Consider the following 18,131-nt stretch of genomic DNA (forward strand, 5'->3'; position numbering starts at 1 on the left):
TTGTGTGTATTAAAATGTTCATGCATTGTATATTAACAAAGCATACTCGGGGTTTTGTTACCATCTACAGTGTTCCCTAGGGGTGTTGTTTTTAAAGGTTATGGTTATTTTACAATGCTGAGTTCAATTTATCCACTGCTGCATGCGCAAAATGCTTGCAGTTAGAAACCCAATTACCTCAAGTTCTCTGGTCATCTGTTTGATTAAAACCAGGGTACTTATAGCCAGAAATTGTCACTGCATAATCACAATGAATTTGTCAGGACTGTCCCCTTTATAAGAGCAGTTTTCAGTACAGAGTATGTGAAATATAAAATTGCATTCTTTCTTACTTATCTATTTTATGTGACAGAATTATTGTATGTATGAAATGTTTTGACATTTGTTCTGAATTTTGAAGATAGTCAGACCTATGCCATGTAGCACCCATGCTGTCAGATAGACTATTGTCGATTTCCAGTTGGCCATTTTTTATGACTGGATAGACAAATTGAATTTATTTATATTCTGCATCCATTGAACGACAAGTAATATTCAAGTGCTTATGATCCATTGAGATTATTCTTGTCGGACACAGATTCATGTACAAACATGGTTATTATAATAATCTTGTACATCAGTTCTGATTAAAGGATGTAATTTGTCATGAAGTTATTTCATGTATGCGCATGCATAATGTATATACTTAACTGTGTCTCACACTACACAGCTCAGTCATTATATATGATGCTGTTTTTGTGATGGGGAGTCATAGGATTTTCTGCAGCTCATACGCTGGTGTTGATGGTGACATTAGCTAGGAGGATGGTATTATTTACTCACAGTGATGGACCAAAGATTTGGGACCAGTGGGTCTGTGTGGACTAAGGAGGCTGTAATGTGATCCTTCTTTAGACTGGAAGGGGAGGGCCTTGCAGGGTGTTTTCTTGACCATTTGACGAGAGCTGCGGAACCAGAAATACACAGTAATCATCAACAGGACACCATCAACTGTAACATATACCTCATTGTTTAATCAGTGTTATTCAGTATCACTATTTAATGAAAATTAATAATATATTTCCCACTTGTGGATGATACATTATTCATATTTTGCACAAATTCTATTATTTCAAGACCTGTGGTGGTAGAATCATACATTTTAATAGAATTTTCTATTGTTCATATATTCTATACATTGATCAACCATGGTGATACATACATTTATAAGTATGTTTGTTTAAAGTTTTATATGTTGATTCTCATTTGATTAACCACTGAAGTTACATATTCTGATTGGCTCCATTTAGGAACGATGTCATTTCATTATATCACTGGTTGAATTTTGTGTGCATGATTTGTTAAATCCATTGTTGAACTTTATGTGCATGAGTATGGTGTCATATTCATTCATCGTTATATTGCATTACAAATAAATATCTCATTCACAAAATTGATATCAGTGTTTTTACTAAATCCAAATCCAGCCCAGCTTCATCCTGATAATTAGAAGGAAACAAGAAAAAACATAAGATTTTCAAACACTGTAGTAAAAGTCACATGCTTTTATGTATGCGCATTTACTCATTTTAAATTAAATATAAACTGTCCTTTTAAAATTTAACACTAATTTACTTTAACCTAAGTCTATTCGGTCCTGATTATTGAATGCTTTGCATCATAACTATCATCAAGAAACTTCAGATGAAAATTATCGTTCTCTATGGTCTTTTATGGTCGCTATATACTAAACTTTTGTCTAATGGAATCGTCACAATATAGGGTAATTAATTATTTTTTATCACTTTGAATAACTTTCATTTTGATGTCACAGCAGGTGACATTCAGGCCAGATCGTACTGGATCACACATTTAGGTTCATTTCGTCGAAAAATGTCTACATACTTTAACATTTATTTTGCTGTATACACTTCTCGGGGCGTCAAAATAATGACCATCCGAAGGTATATGGATGTATAAGAATCCAAATAAAATTAATACTTGCCTACTAAAGGTATGTAGAATCAAATTCTAAAAAAATGACACCTATTACTGAAATTGTCAGTGTTGAATGCCTATATGACCTTTGGGACATTTACTACATGAAAATAAGTACTAGTAGATGAAAGTTAGTACTTATTCACATCAGTTGTTCATTTAAGTACAACTGTTGTTGAAAAGTTGAAATCCTTCTGAAAGCACATTTGGTTTTAACCATGCATTTTTAATCCAAAGAATGAGAAGCATTTAAAATACTAGAACTGTTCCTTGAAACACTATTATTAATGAAACACTACATATATACACTACATATAAACACTACATATATACACTACATACAACAGATAATTAAAGCTCATAGTCCACTGATATTTGGACACAGCCACAGTATCAACATCATGTTAATCAAGTCTTATGGTACACACAAATACTTGTCAGGTGAATAGGCCCCAAATGACAGAAATAAACAGGTCCAGGCTTCTCAAGATCACCGATAACTAGGTCTAAGCTATCACTCATTGTCACACGAGCTGCATTGTCCATTCAGCCTGAATTGGCTTGATTGAGAAAGTTGTGAGGTTCACTAATCCAGTGCATTGATTGTTGCCAGTAACATCTTCCTTTTCCCTGATGGCCTCTATGACCTGTTTAGCATGCCATTTTTGGAAGTGTGATTTAAATTTTTAGGTATGCTTGATTTATTGTCAAATCTAGTGGTAGAAGTTGGTCTGTACATGAGGTAGCCACAATCAAAGGAGTGATTTTGCTGCCTTTCAGTTTAGTTTGCATTTTTGCACTTTGGTGACATCAGCTTTCTTTGACATTGAGCACTCAGGCAAAACATGGCAAAGGTTTTGTTCTTTGACATTGAGCACTCAGACAAAACATGGCAAAGTTTTTGTTCTTGACATCTGATTTACTTGTGCACATAGAGGTGGTAGCATTGTGTCAGCTTCCATTGATGTTATTAATTCGGATGAAAACACTGCATAATTATTGAACTTGGCAGGTCTTTGATTTATGTTCATACATGTGATAGTGTTGTTTTAAATATTCAAGTAACTGCTACTTGCATCAGCATAGTTTTATTCTTTTGTGTTCTTTACTTTGGGATATTGTAGACATTAAACCACAAAATTAAATATCTATTGTTATGTAGACTTTGACAAGCAAATCCACAAATTTATGTACCCTCAAAAATGTCCCTTTTTTTGTGACAAAAGCAGAGACACTGAGCTCCACAGAAATAAATAGTATGACAGTATATATTTATCCATCCATGACAGTCCCTGTCCATCATTGCTTCTTGTCCCTTGGAGGATTTTTATTGAAACTGTGTAATCTTGATATGTTTTTCTGACATTTCTTGAAAAATTATTTTATCAATGGGCATTATGAGAAGTTGGCTCATGATAGCAACTTGTCCCACACCAAAGAAAAGTGGAAGAAATAACAGCACTTCCTTACATCTGTACATCGAGATGTAGTTCATCACGTTCCTCATCAGCTTTATAAGTTTACAGTCACCAGAGATTAAGGGATGAAACTTGATTTACTTAATTGTCTTCACTAAAAGCTATGTTGCATAACAATTTGCAATCCTGTCATGAAGGTCAAGGCCATGGCTCAACATTTTCTATCGCTTAATATTGTTTGAGGTAATGAGATTGACCATGGGACATTGATGGCATTTCATGTATCAGAGGCAGTACTCTGTCTCCTGGGTCAAAGTCACTGCTAATTTCTTAACCTCTTTTTGCACCATTCATGCAATGATCTTTAATATAAGGCATTGAAACTTGGTTACTTTCTATGTCTGCTCAATAACTTTAAAGTTGTACTTGTAAAGTCAGTTTTCATGATTGTGACATTATGTGACATAGCCATGATAGGCAGGGGACAAAAATGCACTGATTTTGCTTCTTTCATGTATTTTTCTGAGGGAAATTTCTTTTTAAAAATTAAGAACAAATCTAGATTTTATGGATCTACAGGAAACAGTCTGATCTTTCAGTGTTCCAAAGGTCTTGAGAGCAGGGATGTATTTTATTTGCCACATAAGTAGAAAAATGTGTTTAAAAAAACATGCCTGAAGTCAGGTACATTTTGATATTTGTTGTTGGTATAAAGTTTTGTACTTATAAGAAAAGTGATAATTTCCTTAATTCTTGCATTAGTGAAGAAGTCCTGCAGTTTTCACTGAAAGTGTCATTGTTGGCTCTTTTCAATTTGTTGCTAGTAGTAGCAACAGAATCTGCAAATATTGCTTACCATGAAAAAAGTGAATTCACATTTCTTTGAATGTTACAGAAAATGGAATTTACCATTACACTTCCAAGTGGTTATTATAGAAAGTGGACTACACTATAACACCACCAATGGTTATTTTAGAAATTTGATTATTCCATTATTGAGGAAAATGGATTATACCATTACACCACCCAGTGGTTATTGTGGAAAATGGATTATACCATTACAGCACCCAGTGGTTATTGTGGAAAAGGGATTATATCATTACACCACCCAGTTGTTATTGTGGAAAATGGATTATACCATAACAGCACCTAGTGGTTATTGTGGAGATCGTACACAGTTTGCCAGAGCACCAGTAAGGAGGTTTAACCAGGGTCTGTATGATGACTAGGGCTGTACAATGAGATGTGGGAACCTAACAGTATTCACCTTTTCCATCCCTCAGTCCATCCATTCACACTAGAGCTATGCAATGAGATGTGGGAACCTAATAGTAATCACCTTTTCCATCCCTCAGTCCATCCATTCACACTAGAGCTGTGCAGTGAGATGTGGGAACCTAATAGTAATCACCTTTTCCATCCCTCAGTCTATCCATTCATACTAGGGCTGTGCAGTGAGATGTGGGAACCTAATAGTAATCACCTTTTCCATCCCTCAGTCCATCCATTCACACTAGGGCTGTGCAATGAGATGTGGGAACCTAATAGTAATCACCTTTTCCATCCCTCAGTCCATCCATTCACACTTAGGGCTGTGCAGTGAGATGTGGGAACCTAATAGTAATCACCTTTTCCATGCCTCAGTCCATCCATTCACACAAGGGCTGTGCAGTGAGATGTGGGAACCTAACAGTAATCACCTTTCCAATCCCTCAGTCCATCCATTCACACTTGTGCAATCCTTTCACATAATTTGATGCCATTTGGCAGGTAAAATTAATTGTAGATGTGCCTCTTTAAAGTTTAATTTATTTTTGGTCCAATTTTGACTGGATTATTGTTCTTTTTCCATCAATTTTTAACTCTCCATTGCAGTAGATTCTTGTAACTTGTTCAGGGACCATTTATTACATTTTGATGCAATTTGGTGTGTACATTTTCTCACTTTGAATAGAGTTATAACCCATGACAATTTAATATCTTCACATGAGATATTGCTTACTTGTAACCAGTAAGGCTGAAGGAACATTCAGCATACTCGGATGCAATATGATTTGAACATTGTCTGTTAAACCCAAATGTGCCATTTGTGGGTTTTGTCCAATCACTCCATTTTGGATGGAGTTGCCTCCATATCTTCTCATTGGATGTTGTTTGTAACCAGCACAGCTCATTCAGAATATTCTGATGTTGTTTGGCATGATCAATGTCTTATAAATTTGTATATGTCATAGACAAGCACATGTCTTTCATGGGTTTAGTTTTATCTACTCCTTTTTGGGAAGATTTATGCCCCTTGTCATCAAGTTCTTGTCTTCAAATGGAATGTTGTTTGCAAGCAGCATGATCTGATAACTATTTAACGCATTCTAATGCATAGTCTTTTTTTTCGCCTTGATTTGCATTGTATTATTTTTGTCTTGTCTACTCCATTTTGAACTGAGTTATGACCCTTTTTTTCACCTTGATTTGCATTGTATTGGTTTTGTCTTGTCCACTCCATTTTGAACTGAGTTATGGCCCTTGTTGATCATCATCATATCTTGAAATGAGGTGTTGCTAGAACTGTGTGAAGAGTTGGATTTCAAGCATTACACATCATCATTACGGGAAGTCTTTTCTTTAGTTTATCTACACAAGTTTCTTAGTTTAAAGTCCTACAAAGCCAACTGAAATGAGTAGGGCCCTTTACCCATCACTAATGGTTGTGATATTATATGTTCAGTTACTAAGTAAGCAAATATACAAAATACCTAGTAAAAGGATTTTCTTTGCAGTATGAATTAACCTGTACTGAAGCAAGACATTCATTCTAATAGCTAATGTCACAGTGTCAAACCAGCTCAAACCATTCTGATGATGTAAGAAGGGTTCATGCAGTTTGTGCTGTATTTGCTTAGGTTTAAGGTGATATCTTTTCATACCACTTGCATACTTTGTACATTGAACATGGACTCGCAGGATGCATTTACTAACAATTAATCCCCACTAATACATATTTGCTTCTTTTACTTTTTTGAAAGCTTTATTCTTGATAAGGCTATGCTACACTTATCATAAATATGATTGGGCATCATTCCATCTTTATGTTACATTTTGTCATTCTGAATTTGTATTGCACAGATGGCGTGCCATGGAGACCCATGATGTTCTTGTGGAGTGTGCCAAGCTATCATTGGATTTGATTGAGGGGACATGGGAGGAGCTTCATTGTCCATTTGTCTCACAACGATATACCTCACGGATTCCCATGACATCACATGAAGCAGGGGCTGCAATTGTTACAACACCCACTGGAATTGGAGCATCATTAGGTATTTTACCTGGCAACTCTTAACTAATGTCACACCTGCAAAGCATAGGTGAGACATAAGTATCACTTTCTGCTTTAGATATGTTACCCATTCTTGATACATTAGGAATACACCCACTACCTCCCAAATCCAGGCCCTCCTAAGTTAAGAAAGACAGTTATCTTGTCTTGGGCTTGTTTTAGCAGCAAAATTTCTATTGTCATCTGCTTGCAGAGATGGAAACAGATGGGAGTGGTCTCCCTTTAGATGTAATGTTGCCAAATTCTGTCAGTTACCAGTCATTATTGTTTTTATGCTTTTACAAGATACCTCATAAATATATTCATTTTTATCTCTTTTTTTCCAGTTTATGTGATCATTGGGAGTTTTCTCACCAAAGTAAGGTATATTTCATCAGTTTACATTTTCTTTTCTTCCGTCAAGCTTCATAGAAGAATTTTTTGCACATCAGTTATCAGTTTTTTTGTCATACGTTAAACTAATTACTGTCATATTAATTGCTTATCCTTGTATAGGGGCCCCGAGTGGCCGAGTGGTCTAAAGCGCTCTCCGTTACGGATCACTGCCATCTCACCTCTGTCTGCGGCGGTTCGAGTCTAGGATTCAGCCAATGTGGGTATGTGAGAAAGCTTGCCAGTAGCTTCTCGTGGGTCGGTGGTTCTTTCCGGGGTTTTCCCGGGTTCTTCCTCCACCATTAATACTGGCCGCCATGTATAGCCTATCGTGTGCTGAAAAATGGCGTTAAGCCCTAAAACAACAACAACAACAACAATATCCTTGTATAAATTAAAATTGATCTCAATGCTCAAACATTTTTTAAGCTATATGAGGTAAATGATCATTTATTCCTAACAACTAGTCGCATGTAATTTTCTCTAGCATTGATCTTATGTTACGTGCTTATGCTCTCATAAACAGTAACAAGAAAAACGGGAAAACAAACTTTGTAAAATTTAACAAATAATTAATTTCCCTTGAAAAACAAGGTAACATTGAGAAAAGAACTTACAGTTTTAAGAATCAAGTCCAAAAATAATCCAAGAAGTAAAAAAATAGAAGTCCTAGTAATAAAACGTTTTAATGAATCTGAGTTTGAGTCCTGACCAAGTCCAAAATGGAAGGCAATGACGTATGCTGTAGTCAGTGTAGTACTGATGTCTACAGTTCTTTGTTGAATTTCAGAAAATAATATTCCAGTGTCTGAACTCTGTAAATTTCAATAACTGTCTTTGTCCAAGAATTAATTTTGAGCACAAGTATTTCCAGGGAAAAATAAAAAAATAATCTCTTAGAATCCAAATAATTTGAAGAAAAATAAAAAAAATTAAACTCAAACTGGTCACAATAAAAGAAACACTTTGACGTCTAAGTGTTTAAAGCCCAATTGAAATTATTTCTCAAAACATCAATATTAAATCTGGCTACTGCACAAAACAGGCACCCGGATGAGGGTCAGTCCACTAGAAAAAACAGTTTCGAAATAATTGCTACATGTTTCTATAACAACATAGAAGCTTTTTACATGTCTAAAGTCACGTACTCCCAGTACGGCCTTGATTTCACTCTACGAATCCCACACTAAGAAAGAATAACAATTAAAAAAATTAAAAATTTGTTTACTTCAAATCATGATTTAAGGTCAGAAACTAGGTCAGCTTTAGATTCAAAGTTTCCATATTATTGTTTACGAAAAACTGAACTGAATTTCTGGACAATATTAAATCCAGTAAATAAAATTACATTAAAATAGCATGTAATGCAATAAAAGAATTAAAAATTTTTTAAAAACCAACAAACAAATAATTCAGTTAGATCAAATATAAATTAAATCAAATATGCATAACACTTATATCACAGCATCCACTTGTGTCATTAACATCATCATGTCACTTATAAAGATGAGAATGTTATCTTTACTTTCTGTATAACACTCATTCCAAATTCCCTTCCATTTTCCTTGGCTATTTGGTTACTCACACACTAAATGTTTATAAGTTCAAGTTTTGCTGCCATGTGATCAACATCATGCTATGTTGTCTTTCAGTTTCCATCTATATCATCTTTGGTTCTACCCTTTGATTGGACTGCTCTGGTGGCCTAAGTGGTTAGAGCATCTGCCTTGGATGCGAGAGGTCATGGGTTCAAACTCTGGCTGAGTCATACCAAAGACTTATAAAAATGGTACTGGCAGCTGCCTCATTTGGCTGTCGGTGGTAAGAGATTATTGCCAGAACTGTTTGGTCAGGTGTAAGGATAATATGGCTGGGTGGAACATGATGATTCACATCTGCAGCATGATGCCCTAGTGCTAGATATCACTTTAAACTGCCACACTGCAGACATCATAGCAATATGACTAAAATCGTTAACGCTGTGTTAAAAATCTAAATCACTTGCACACACTCTACCCATTAATCAGAAAGTGTGTACCAAAGAGTAAGAAATTTTGAAGAGATATATGGAGAGAGAGAGAGAGAGAGAGAGTGTGTGTGTCAGTGACATTGGGTAGGAACATCTGAGTCTCTACTCAAAGACATCACAAGTAGCAGTTGTTGTGGGAGATACTTCAGTGGCACCTTCCTCCCCTAAGATTCTTTGAGCTATGTTGTCTGCTATCATTGCATAGGAATAGGAGATACAGAGAATTGAATGGCATCAGCATCCATGCTACACCCTTTCCAAGCGCTGGTTGAGTTGTAGTTAGGGGAGATTCATTGAAATGACTTTTGATGTTGTTGGTCTTTGCATTTTGCTTTCCAAGCCATTGTTCAGCCTGTTGTCCAGCCTATTGCCTGGAGACACATAATTTGTCAGTTGCCCATCTGCTAGTCCAATCAGCTGGTCTGATGTTGTTGGAATATGTGGTTGAGTAATACTGTGTTATGCCTGGGGATGTTGGCTTTGTTTCTTCCATGCCCCTGGGTAAGTTATATGCTGACATGGAAGCAATATCTTATAAGTACAGTCATCTTGCTCACAAGGGACAATGGGTTGTTTTCAAAGACTGGTAAGGGGCAACAATATGGTTATTTTAAATGCCTCATTCTCTGGGTTGGATATCTTTTTCCTCAGGCTTTTTGAGGAGAAAAGGATATCTCCTAATACTGTAAGGGGTCACTGTTTGATAATTCGAACACATTCAGGCACATCATGGTTGAAGGGATAAAGGCTGTGGCAAGGACCTATCAGAGTTGCTGGCCAATGTCATTGTAATAGCCTTGATTGCTCATCTTGTTTCGTTAATGGAATCTTTTATGGGTTTTTACATAACTCGTAAATTGGAGCTATTATCCATAATCATTATGGAAGGTACTATTTTCTGTTAGCCTTAGTTCAACATGCAGGGTATGTGAGTTGTTCAGATTGGATGGTTCCGTGAACTTTTTGATGTAACCAGATTTCATTGCTAAGAACTGGTTAACATATCTGGGCATAAAGTGATCTTTCACTTCCTCTTGTGGAGATTGATACGCTGAGAGAGGCATCAATGAATCATCCAATCCATGCTCTTATGTATACTACATAAATTGAATGGAGAGAAGTCATGGGTCACAGCAATACTTCTTTTTCCAGTGAGGGCTTAAAATGAAGATATAAACCCTCAATCCTAAGCAGCTTGCTTGAATTAGGTCATGCATTTGGCTTTCTGTGAAGTCTCAAGGCTAGGTATTTTTCCTGAAAATGGTGTAATGCATTTGAAAAGAAATCCAATTTTTGGGGAATATGATGTCTTTCTTCAGGTATACGTATCAAATTAGAATGCTTACACAAACCCTACCCCCAGTTGCATCCCTTGAAGAGAATGGACAGATGCTGAGTTATAACTGACAACTAAGGGCATTTAATGACTGCCTCTATCCAAGGGGGACCACTCTTGCCTGACTTCAATATAGGCAAGCAGATGACATTTTAGCACTTTTGCTGCCAAAACAAGCCAGAAGATGTAGTGAATACATTTGTTGGGTAGGCTGGATTTGTAATTTTAAAATAGTTGTCTACTTTTATGTTACTGAGATTGTGTTATTTTGGGGGGTTTTAACGTTCAGGTTCCATTACTTTTATACTTGCATGTACAGTCATTATGCTTCAGGAATACCACTTGCCACAGGAAAAAGTAAGTAACAGTTACCTACTCTTCATGCTTTAATGACTTTGCTAAGTTTTGAGATTACCAGTATGCCATGGCATAGTAGGCATGACATGGAATTGAGATTACCAGTGTGCCATGGCATAGTAGGCATGACATGGAATTGAGATTACCAGTGTGCTGTGGCATAGTAGGCATGACATGGAATTGAGATTACCAGTGTGTCATGGCATAGTAGGCATGGCATGGAATTGAGATTACCAGTATGCCATGGCATAGTAGGCATGACATGGAATTCCTCTGAATTTTTGGTTATTAGTACAACACTCAAACTCAGGTTAAACTGACTTTGCCTTCTAGATAATAAAGGCAGATGTGAGAGTTTTTGATGGATAAATGAAGTGCAAATACAATTTTAATTCAGTTGATTTGAAAATTTAAGAAATATTTATCTGTAACAGATTATGCTCCACGTGTATTGAAATTAAAGAATAAAAACTACATTTATTTCACAAAGTATGTGTGTTAGTAAAAGAATGAAAATCTTTTTAAAATGTACATTTCTGATGCTGGTGAAAAACTGAGGCAATGTAATGTCTACACATATACCACCTCAAGAAATTTTTAAAGGCATCATTTTCATTAGAGCTTTGCTTTTAATTTTTCTTTCTTTATTAATTCACTAGTTAGCTTGCCACTCCATTGTTGTTTTTTTTTTTAAATAAGCAGGATTCTGTAACCTTTTCACACTAAGATATAAATATTTCCAGGATATAAAGCTGTCCTATATGGAACACCTTCAATGTTACATTACAGTAAAGACAATGGTGCACATATCTAGCCATCCTTGTGGATATTTCATCATCTTTAGGAATAAAACAGCTAAGGCCTCAAATTACTTGAGTCTCATTGGGTCATCTTGACACATAAAACAACTGTTTCAATTCATGGGTAATTAGCTGGTAAAACAGGGTATTACTAAAGTCCATGCTTCATGAAAAGGCGGGTGGAGGGGGTGTCATGTCCAAATCAAGGGTGAAGTTGATAATGGTCATTTGCATTGAAAATGTGACTTCTGAGCAAATAAAAGTGATTATGTTTGCTTTTTCACTAGCTAGTTTTAGCAATATAATTCATTCATCTCTTTCCTCTGCCATCAGATTCCAGGTTTTGCAGAATTATTATGAATTTAGTGAAAATTTCACATTATGGATTATATTCACAAAATTCTGGAAGACTACATGTATATGGAATCCCATTTTAAAGAGTTACTTGGACACAGTTAGGGAGAAAAGTACTTCTTTGCCGGTATGATAGACTAGGTCACAAAATGTAGTTTAAAAAGTAAAAGGACAGTTTCTACACAAGAAAACCAGTCATTGACACTGTAAATATGCTAAATATAAAAAAGAAAGATGCATACAATTCATGTGGAAAACTAATGTTTATGGTCATTGTTTTTTGTCCTCCAATAACAGTGAAAATAGTCTAGCTTCTGGAATTTAAGTGTTGGATACAATATCTGCTTGATTAGAGCTCAGTTTTTACTGTCATATTATTTGCAGATGTGGGTCAATGCAGTTTGCTTGGAGTAATAAGTGGAAAAAACAGCAAAGATCCTGATCTGTTGTCACATTATGCTATGGCAGATCGGGGTCTAAGCTATTTGCAGTTTGACTAGACTTTAATCAGCAAGTATATACAATATGCTAATGATCTGTATTAATGGGAGAGATTAAGCTTTAAGTTGATTTACACAGTCTTAAACTTAGATTAACGCTAAGGAGTGTTGTTGATAAGGTTTGACTTTTATTGATCTTCCTGAGTGATGAGGTTGTAAAGAGGATAACATATATATATATATATATATATAGATATATATATATATATATATATATATATATATATATCATCGATTGGGAATAAGTGAATATTTTCATGAATGGTGAAGCCACAAGTGAAAATACTTAAGTTTTTCACCATGAGATGAAATATGTTATTTACTCAGAGCAATCAAGTTTTATTTTTTGCTTAAATGTATTGGGAAGCATTCTGTGTAATAGACTGATGTAGCAGAGTTCTTACTGTGATAATGTCAGCAGCTTACCAGTTTTGTTCTGCTGTGCTATGATTTGTGTAAATTCACACACAAAATATAAGTGGTAACAATTCTCTTTCCCATTTCAAGACATAGAAGAAATAGTTGCACATTATTGGACCTGGACCTTGATGATCTGGATGTGAGGTCGACTAGACCATGAAAGTGGCTTTTAACAGTTACACATTTTCTTGGCTATCTATGCCCATTGATAGGCAGTGAAAAATGTATTTATCGTATTTCACTCCAGTGAATTATGAAGATTATTTTTCTCAGAAAATTTGCTAATGCTGGGCTACCATATTTGCATAAGGTATTCTGACAATAAGGTAAATGTTGCTGAGATGAACGTGATATTTTTTGAAATATTGATTTGTTAAAAATTATCTTTTGTAGATAATTCTTCAGCTTCATCCGAACCAATCAAGTTACTCCAGAGTCCATTCACACCCTTATCCATGAGAATGGACAGTAGTTGTTTGTGGAGTCCCTCTGAAATTGTTGGGCTGTCAACACCTCCCCCATCTCAGTTCACCACCCCTTCTAGTGTGTTGGATACCAGTACTTCCAGTCTGCCACACCTGCAAGGTACAAATATAAATTTTTTTTTAATCAGAGCTCTCGAGCAACTTAGAAACCTAGAAATAAATATTTTTAAGGCTTTTCTATTTTAAGTAAAGTTAATTTTAGCTATACTTGTTATAGACCTGAACAGCTTATGAGATGGCATGTTGTCCATCATCTGTCCACTGTCAATTCATCCATTAACTCAAGTTTGTGTTCACTACCCCTCTGACACTGCATGGAGGAATGCCTTGAAACTTTACCCACACATTCATCCAACGATCTAGCTAGCTCTACATTGATATAGTGCCACTCAGACATCCAGTATGGCTTCCACAGCAGCCAGCTTGTGAATCCTATTGCTATGACTACTACTTCTGAATGGATTGTCATATCAACATGGAATGTTTGCCAAAAGACTTTTGATGATGTCGGGTTAATAATGAACTGACATCAGTATGGCCACCATGGCAGCCATCTTGATAATTTTGTTATCTGCACTCCCACTAGATGAACTGTCATATCAGCATGGAGTTTTCAGCAAAATATTTCCTGTGATGTTTAGTTGGTCCTTTATGAAACTGGCACTGATCTGATATCTGTTGTGACCACCTTGGCAGCCATCTTGAAAATCTTCATATCGCTGCTCCTCCTAGACAGATGGTCATATTGACCAGAAGACTTATCATGATGTCAGCTTAAGGTGGCGCTGTACAGTTTTATATTTGGCATAGGATTTGATTTGATTTGTCAAGAAAGAAAAAATTTCCAAGGTCTTCCTCACTTGTTATCAAGGCCATTTGAAAAGGATCATGCTTGTTTTAGGTATTGTTAAATGAACTTTTAATTCCCTTTATTTTGGTGTATGATTGATGGTTGTAATTAGATTATAGAGTATAAAGCATGGCTTTATTTCAGATGTGCACCTATAAACAAAACTGCTTTATTTTAATGTATGATTGATTGTTGTAATTTGATAAATTCTTATAAATTTGAGGGGTTGCCTTGAAAGTTCCTTGAATTATGAAAACATTAGTTTTATCCTGGTACATGTTGATAACCTTGTAGTTTTCCCACAACCTGAATTTATCTGAAGATATATAAAATGTTTAAACAGAATATGTCACTTTTAAAAGTCTGAATTTGTTGAGTTGTATTTGCCCCACCCCAACAAAAATCAACATGAATAAACAAATAATTTTGAATAAAATTGAGTTGATCCAATGATACATGAGCAGTGACCCTTGCTGAAGTAGCACCAGTTAAAAGCCAATGGATCAGTAGCAACCAAACAGAAAGCATCATGACATGAAGGGCTTTAATGATGATTGTCCATCATCAAATATGGCTGCTATTACAATGAACCTTACAATTACATCTCCAAAACTACTTAACAGATTTTGACTAAATTTGACAGAATACTTTCTGGCCTGAAAGCCTTTCAGATTTTTACAAATGATTCTGATCTGCCATGAAACATGTCTGCCGTTGCAAAAAAAATAGAAAAACCTTTAAGCTACTGTTGATACATCTGCCTAGTGGCTACTTGCAGGAGCGGTTGCCCAAGAAAACTGAGTCAGTACAATGTTTTCTATTACATTTGCATCATCTGTATGATATTAAAAGACCTGTATGCTATGCTGTTTAGAAACGTTGTCCAGATTCTGCTGATTCTTCTGTTTTTGCTCACTCAGTCATGATACCATAATGTGTGTATGGTATGACCCTGTATCCTTCATCTGTCATCCATGAACATTGGCCAGTTTAAACTTTGCAAAGTCAATTGGACCAATTACAACCAAACATGTTAAAGTCAATTGGACCAATTACAACCAGACTGCAAAGTCAACTGGACCAATCACAACCACTTGTGGTCAGATCAATTGGACCAATTACAACCAAACTTTGCAAAGTCAATTGGACCAATTACAGCCAGACTTGGTAAAGTTAATTGGACCCATTACAACCAAATCTTGGTAAAGTCAATTGGACCAATTACAACCAAACTTGGTAAAGTCCATTGGACCAATTACAACCAGACTTGGTAAAGTCAATTGGACCAATTATAACCAGACTTGGTAAAGCCAATTGGACCAATTACAACCAGACTTGGTAAAGTCAATTGGACCAATTACAACCAACTTTGGTAAAGAGCATCGTGGTATATAGGACTTTCAAATGTATAAAAAAATTATGTCTATCTTTCACAAAATATGGTCACTTTTGCTATAAATATAAAAAACAAAGATATTTCAAACAACTTAATTTGTCAGATTTTAATAGCATTTTTAGATGAAGGGCTTTTAGATGTGTGTAAAAGATTTTTAACCATCATAAAAATTTGGCCACCATTATACTAAACAAAAACATGCAAAAAGAATGCTTAGAAAAACAAAATTTGACCAAATTTTACAAGAAGCACCCAGGAAGGAAGGATTGAGATTTCAAATAATGCCAGTCTTTTGAATGACTTATTCTCAAAAATGTCTTAAAAGAATTTAACCAATCTGACTGCACAGTAACATCAACGGTTCAATTTTTTTTACTAGTGATGCCATTCTACCGTCATATAATGTGAACACTGTGACTAAAACACAAAACAAATTTTAAACCATTTTTCAAAATCCACTCTGTAGAATGTAACCAAAGTTGAAAGAAAGCAACCCTGGAATACAACCCTTTCAAGTTTGTACAAGTTTTGCCAAGTCATCATCATATATGGCCAACATTGAAACCTTTTATTAATTTCTTCTTGATTGTCACTCAACCAAATTTTACCAAATTTGACAGAAATCATCACAACTTCAAGGCCTTTTAAATTTATGCACAAAAAAAGTTGAGCCACCGTTACTTAATTTTTAAAAACATTAAAATACCATCATGTTACCCCTTCAACCAGTAAAGGAATTTGATGTATCTGTCGTTGTAGTTATAAAGGCCTTTCAATTTTGGACAGATGCTGATATTTTGGTACTCAGACTGTTCAGTATTGGACAAAGGATGATATATTGGTATAAAGGCTTTTTGCTATTGGACACATGATGACATTTTGGTATAAAGGCCCTTTACTATTGGACAGATGAAAATGGCATCTTGATATAAAGACCTTTAAGTATCAGACAACTGAACATGACATTGATAAAGAGGCCTTTCAGGGCAAATGAAGATGGCATCTTGATATAAAGGCCTTTCAGTATCAGACAAATGAAGATGATGTTGATAAGAAGGCCTTTCAGGACAAATGAAGATGGCATCTTGATATAAGGGCCTTTCAGTATCAGACAAATGAAGATGACATTGTTAAAAAGGCCTTTCAGGAAAAATGAAGATGACATTGATAAAAGGGCCTTTCAGGACAAATGATGGCATCTTGGTATAAAGTCCTTTCAGGACAAATGAAAATGACATCCCTGTATAAAGTCCTTTCAGTTTTGGACAAATGATTATTACAGCTTTTTGAACAAATGATTATTACATATTGGCATAAAGGTCTTTCAGTATTGGACAGTAATTATATACCTTAAAATCTGGATTAAGATTAAAAAAAAAAACAAAATTGAGAACCCCTTGAAACATTTATTTGAATTCATAACAAATGTAGTCTACAGCATTGGAAGAAATATTTACAGAAGACATCCTGTTAACAGACTTCTTGGCCAACTCTCCTTGGCATTCTGCTTTTGGATAGGTGTCAGACAGGTGACAAGTCTCTGGTCACTTGGGCCTCGTGTTGAAAGTTATTTGTCTCTGACTTAAGTTGATATGTTCTGCTAAAACTGTGGTGTAATATTACTGGAAGAATATATATATATATATATATATATATATATATATATATATATATATATATATATATATATTGATGTAATTCAATTTGCTACCTCGCATGCCTAAACATCATTATGCATTTCACAGGTATTAGCAAGGTTGATGCCAAAAATAAACTTATTGTAATGTAACTTATTTTGGGGCCAGATTGCAATGCATTAATGGCTCATGGATTGATGACGGCCATCTGGAATAATGCCTGTTCTTCCATCTGGTGTCAGGAGCTCTGGTATCTCAGTGGTTGGCATGCTTGACTCCCGACCAAGAGGGTGTGGGTTCAGACTGAGTCAGCTAACATTGTCCTTGGGAAAGACACTTTAATCCAACTGCTTTGGCACTCAATAACCTACTTGTGTTTATGTACTGCAAAGCACCAAACTAAACCAAACCAAACCATTCTGGCGCCAATACTGGGGATAGAGTTTGAATTTAGATCATTTATTCAGATACTATTGATTGTAGAGCAGTTAATTAATACTTGGTCACAGTGACATGTATGTCATGCTTACCTTTACATTAAGCTTAGTTCCTCAAAGGTTAAAGGTTGGCATTTAGCTCAGTATTTGTGATGATGTTGCTTGCACAGCCAAGTAACATGGGATAAAGATAGAGTTTGATGAGTACTACATCTTTTGGTTAAAACTAGGTAACTGTTACCAACTGTCCAACCACAATGAACTGCATTAATGTTTGCATTTAGCTTAGTTTCTCAAACACAATTGCCTACAATCATGTAACTTGGCTGATATGTTGTAAAGAGTACTAGACCCTTATGCAATAAGTAGGTCACTGTGACCTATATTTCACACTACACTGACCTCCATTAATATATATGTAGAAGTCAG

At 35.5% G+C, this 18,131-nt stretch overlaps 1 protein-coding gene across 1 annotated transcript in view; it reads left to right on the forward strand.

Annotated features, from left to right (window-relative positions):
* Positions 1-18,131, forward strand: part of LOC149778841 (hamartin-like) — a 90,089-nt gene that overhangs the window by 28,758 nt on the left and 43,200 nt on the right. The window contains exons 7-8 of the mRNA XM_089939593.1: positions 6,519-6,709; positions 13,291-13,482. Of these exons, the coding sequence (XP_089795719.1) occupies positions 6,519-6,709; positions 13,291-13,482 (383 nt within the window). The remainder of the gene's footprint in view (positions 1-6,518; positions 6,710-13,290; positions 13,483-18,131) is intronic.

Source organism: Sinohyriopsis cumingii, chromosome 17 (genome assembly GCF_028554795.1).
Source record: "Sinohyriopsis cumingii isolate HCF-2022 chromosome 17, ASM2855479v2, whole genome shotgun sequence".
Classification (NCBI taxonomy): Eukaryota; Metazoa; Mollusca; class Bivalvia; order Unionida; family Unionidae; genus Sinohyriopsis; species Sinohyriopsis cumingii.